General features: G+C 38.9%; 1 protein-coding gene across 1 annotated transcript in view; it reads right to left on the bottom strand.

The window, feature by feature from the left end:
- Positions 1-239: 239 nt before the first annotated feature.
- CEP63 (centrosomal protein 63) overlaps positions 240-5622 on the bottom strand; it is a 92262-nt gene continuing 86879 nt past the window's right edge. Inside the window, exons 12-14 of the mRNA XM_007937075.1 lie at positions 3673-3878; positions 2603-2885; positions 240-398 (exon numbers count right to left, since the gene is read on the bottom strand). Coding sequence (XP_007935266.1) covers positions 240-398; positions 2603-2885; positions 3673-3878 — 648 coding nt within the window. The remainder of the gene's footprint in view (positions 399-2602; positions 2886-3672; positions 3879-5622) is intronic.

Below are 5622 nucleotides of genomic sequence, written 5' to 3'. Positions count from 1 at the left end.
AACAAGTCTAGCAAAAAGGTTTGTTCTTACAAGTTATTGCTGGAAGAAGTCCTTCAACTAAACCAGTGCAGTGAAAATAACTAAGAGAGGTATCAAATTTTCAGATGTCTTCACAACTGCTTTAGTTTGTAGCATCTTTATAATTTTTATACGTTCATGTTTTTAAAGAGCTGCAACTTCAGATGACAGTATCTCTTTGGTGTTTTATTTTCATTTCCAGTTTTGAGATTTTTAAGAGGCTACTTTAGAGCTGTGAATTGCTTCACCGTCTTTTCACTCTCTCTTTTTAGTTCTTCAATGTGGGCATCCAGGCGCTCTAGGATATGATGAGACCTCAGTTCCTCTTCTTCCAAAAATCTTGTAGCTACTGAGCCAAGGGGAGATACAGGCAAAGGGCACTACAAGAGAACCACATACGGCCAAGTATAAGTAAGCAGAATATGTTTCTAAGACACACTATTCATGATCATTTCTAACTAGCAATATTAAAAAGTGAATTTTAAAACATAGTTTTCCCTCTAAAGAGTATTTCTTTGTCTTCATCCTAATGGCCAAAAAAAAGAAAAATCAAACCCAATGCATGGTAACCCATGTGTTACAATGTAGAGCTGAGCTCCATAGGGTTTTCTTAGTTGTAATATTTATAGAAGCAGAGTGCCAGACCTTTCTGCTATGGTGCTGCTGGTTGGGTTCAAACCACCAGTCTTTTGGTTAGCAGTCAAGCTCAAACTATTTGTACCACACAAGCCCCATCCTAATGACAACAGCAGTTAAAAAAAAAAAAAAAAAAAAAGCTAAGTTCTATAAAAATTAATACAAATCTCTCCTTTCCTTATACAAGTTATATGTAAAGTATTAGATAAATGTAAGATATTAGTTAATTGGTCTGAAGATATCTCAATTCACTCTGGTATATCCTTCTACAGCCTAGGATAAAGTTTAATTAATGTTTGTTATTTCAACCGCACTTTAAAAATCTGAATGTTACTTTCATTTTAAAGCACAGAATACCTACAGGCAATAGATTAGACACTAGTTAAAATCAGTAGTTTTTTCTCACAAAATTCCACAATTCCTTATCTGTAAGTTTGGGGCCAATTGTGTTTTAAATTTCAGACATACTGTGATTTTAGAAAGGTAATACAGGGCATACACCATCCATTACCCTACTAGAGTCTGACGTTGTTGTTGTTGTTGTGTGCCGAGGAGCTGGACCCAACTCATAGCGACCCCTCCTTGGGTTTCCGAGGCAGTATCACTATGGAAGTAGATTGCCCAACATTCCTTCCGAGGAGTGGCTGGTGGGTTTGAACCACCAGCCTTCTGGTTAGCAGTCAAGTGTCTTAGGCACTATGCTACCAGAGCTCCTAGAGAGAATATCCATGCGTTTTGTTTCAGAAATATCCATGTGTTTGATTATGGGATGCTACGTCAGACTCTGACGTAGCATCCCATAATCAAACACATGGATATTTCTGAAACAAAACACATGGATATTCACACTATGTGGGATAAATTCTATATACATCATCACATCAATTTAGTTCAGGTCAGTTCAGAAACCAAACCAAAAACCAAACCCACTGCCATCGAGTTGATTCTGACTCATAGAGACCCTACAGGACAGAGTAGAACTGCCCCATAAGGTTTCTAAGGCTGTAAATCTTCACAGAAGCAGACTGTCTCATCTTTCTCCAGCAGAGTGGAGAAAACAACAGAGCAGGTTCAAACAACTGAGCCCTTGGTTAGCAGCCCAATTCTTTAGCTATAGCACCATGAAAGCTCCTTTTTGGTACTGTTAGGTTTGACAGGAAGAAAGTTTCCTTTTCAGGATTTCACAATTACGGATAAAGACATGAAGCCTTGTGCATTCTTTATTTTGAAAATGAAAAGAACAAACTTCCATGGACTTACTGGCACACTAAAAAGGCAGTAATAGTGAACATTCCCAGGTATCAGGCCACACTGGTGATAGGAAACAAATGGCTCAAGCTTCAGTACAGAAGGCAGAAGACAGTGGGGTCTGCACAGCAATTGCAGGAATAAGGGGCCAGCACAGCGTCAAAAGACAGGCTCTGTGGTCAGCCCCCATCTTGCAGCACCAGAGTCATTTCTGGACACCCTGGATATACTTCCTTCCTCCACCTCTGTCCACCCCTTTTCCCTTCCTGCAGTGTCTTCTCTTCTTGCTCACAATTTATGCCTCAGGACTATCCTGGAATCTAGAGATATTCCTTGAACCAAACATTCCAGTACAAAATTGACCCTCTCTAAAAAAAAAAAAAAAAAAGGCAGGAAGGGAAATTCCAAATAGGGTTAAGGACAATTGAACATCTGTAATTGAAGTTTTATTTCAGAACTAGGATGTATTTTGGAAAGTAATCTTAGCTGAACGTATCTTCACAATGAAAACTAGACACAGAAATACATTAGAATGATAAAGTGTACTCAGAAAATCAGTAAGGAAATTGTAAAAAAAACAAAACTATTGTAAATAATCACCTTCCTCCCCCTCAAAAAAAAATAAAAATAAAAACTACTAAAATCAAACTAAATAAAATAATGAACTCAATAAACTAGTAAAATCAGAATGTTTCCATACCAAATATATAAACTCTTCTTGGTCATTCATACTCTCAGACACAGTATCAGAAAAATTGGCATCATTTGCATCCAAGACTGAAGGCAAAGAGTCAGTTTTACACAGAAAGTTAGAAGGCAAAGAGATGGTGGAGCTGCAAGAGCTGATGTGAGGACTCAGGGGGCTGAGGGTCCTGGACACAGGCTCTAAGCTATCCGATGCTTGTCCTCTCAGTGGAGACCAAAGGCCTGCTTTGTAGAGCTCAGTCTTTACTCCATCCCATCTGTGCTGGCCATGGGTTGGCCTGGATAGCAAATCAGAAAACAAACAAACAAAAACTGTTGCTCTTTTCCAACAGAAATGTGGTAGGAAGTTCATTTAAACTTACAGGCTAACTAGTGAGACTATAATTCACAAAATGAGCAGCCCACACAATCCAGGTGTTCTTTTACTCATTCAAGCCCCAAATATCCAATCCCACTACCAGCACCCTGCCCTACGGCACTTACACTATACATAGTGGCACACCAGCTGTCAGGGTAACAAGTACTTCCCCAAGTACTGGGATGGGGGAAGTACTATGTATGTGGTAGCACTTAAAAAGGGCGCCTAATCTCATCTAAGGGTGGTGATGAGGGCGTCAGTGAAGGCTTTTGGTAGGAAAACACGTAGGCCATACAGTAAGAGCTGAGCTGAAGCCACGGTATTTTTTCACGGAATGCTTATCTCTTATAGTAACAACCTATAATTAATTGAACAAAAATACAAAGGAAGCTTTTTATAAAAAGCCAAATTCCACTCCTCATGGGGCAACTGGGGTTGGGGAAGTGGGAAGCAGCATGAAAAGGTTTAAGCGAATGAACGTGTTTTTTGTACCTACATCCAGAGTGTATAAAATTAAAGCTTTATGAAAGTGCAGATTAATCCCACCCTGTTATTTAATCTAGTTTACTTATGCATACTGTACTTTAGAATGAAACATAAGGAGTCCTTTAATGAGGACTTTAATTTCTGTAAGTCAGAAATCACTGTCAAAGAAATGATAACTATATTACAAGACATATTTTAAATAAAGTTTTAAGAAATTTTACTTGAACTCTGTATTCTTGAACTCAGTAGTTCTGCCGTGTGTCACTTTAGAAATCCTGTCATTTTTGGGGGGGCACATCTGAGTGGAAACCTCTAGTTTAGATTTGGTATCCATCAACTCTTTCTGTAGTTGTTGATTTTCAGATACTAATTTATTTAATGCCTCAATATAATTCTCCTGAAGGTCTGCCAGAGAAATCTCTTTTGCCTAATAAAAAAGAACACTAGAGTCATTTAGTTTGCACAAGAATACTTGTTATCTGTGATAATGCTGGTTGACAATGCACCACTATTACTTTTTAGTTTTTAGTTGTACCTAGTTCATTTATGGTTTTACCTTGGAAAAAGTGAAGACTGTTTTTTGGTACTCTACAAACTAATAGACAAGTGACAGACAAAAGAAAAATGTTGTTTCTGAGAGTAAGCCAGAATGGTGAGTTAGAAGCACAATGGGCTTCCCTGATATACCAATGTCCAAGGAGCTAGAGGAAGGCTAGAACCAGGATGGAGGAAAGCTACAAGTGAGAATCAGTAACAGAAAAAGAAAGAAAACAGTAGGTATAGGCTCTTCTTCAAGGAGAAGACTCAACAGCCCAATATACTTGCAAGGAAAGAACCAAATCCAAAATCCCACTGCCACTGAGTCAATTATGACTCATAGCGACCCCCATTGGGTTTCCAAGGCTGTAAATCTTTACAAAAGTAGACTGCCTCATCCTCCTCTTGTGGAATGGTGGGTGGGTTTGAACCACCAGCCTTCTGGTTAGCAGCTAAATGTCTTAACCAGCTTGGCCACCAGAGTCCCTTAAGGAAAGAAGAGGTTCTGAAAAGGAATGTTGCCCAGCGGTGAAGACTTTCAAACCAACATTCTATGGTCTTAAATACTTTTACATAACTTTGACACCTATCCTGGTATATAAAATAAATTATGACATCATAAAGTAGCATTCAAGTATAAGGTGTGAATTACTACACTGATCTGCTCTTAGTTCTATGATCATAAATTTTACTGCTCATCCATCTAAATGTTTCCTGCTAATGCGGTATCTGAAAGAAAAATAAAGGTAGTCTGGACCATTTTTTACCTAATGACATTTTTTTTTTTTTTCAGTGTTTCCTCCCCTCCCCTCCCACCCTTGGTAACCAACAAAGAAAGTTTCCTTCCATACATAAACCTTTCCTTGACTTTTTACAATATGAACTTATACAGTATTTGTTCTTCTGTGATTGACTTATTTCACTCAGCATAATGTCCTCCAAATTCATCCATGTTATGCAGTGTTTTGCCTAATGATATTTTCATTAACATTCTGCAAAATTATGGTAATCTTCAGGTCAAATACGATATTCAGATTATTCTTTTCTGTAAAAAAAAAAACTCCAGAAGATAAACTGGTTGAGAATGGTTTGACAAACAGAATTTGCCTAAAAAAAATAGACTCGAAACATGTACCTGTTAACTACCTGTATACCAGTAGTGACAATAAGTTACAAAGTCTTTCAAAAATTGTCAATGCCAGATAAAAGCTCAAAAAAAAAACATTTGCAGGACATGTGAACTAAAGTGCCAACTATTGTCAGCTTTTTAACTGTGGTGAGTATTTATTTTATCAGCGCTATTGTTTTATTAAGATAATTAAACATGTATTAGAGAGGGACCGGGTCTCCAGGAGCAAGGTAAGCACGGGCGGGCTGGTGCTTACTCACTGACCTGCACTGAACATTTTCCCTTGTTACCCTCCCGAGAGGGACCGGGTCTCCGGTAGCAAGGTAAGCACGGGCGGGCTGGTGCTTACTCACTGATCTGCACTGAACACTTTCCCTTGCTACCCTCCAGAGAGGGACCGGGTCTCCGGGAGCAAGGTAAGCACGGGAGTAGCACAGAGTAGTAGGCCGGAAGAGCAGGAGAAAGGGGTGGAACCCAGGAAGCCAAAGAGAAGAGCGTTCAGCCA

Source organism: Orycteropus afer, unplaced genomic scaffold, assembly GCF_000298275.1.
Source record: "Orycteropus afer afer isolate SDZICR_OR568_19922 unplaced genomic scaffold, OryAfe1.0 scaffold00003, whole genome shotgun sequence".
Classification (NCBI taxonomy): domain Eukaryota; kingdom Metazoa; phylum Chordata; class Mammalia; order Tubulidentata; family Orycteropodidae; genus Orycteropus; species Orycteropus afer.
This window is presented reverse-complemented; position numbering and strand designations above follow the sequence as displayed.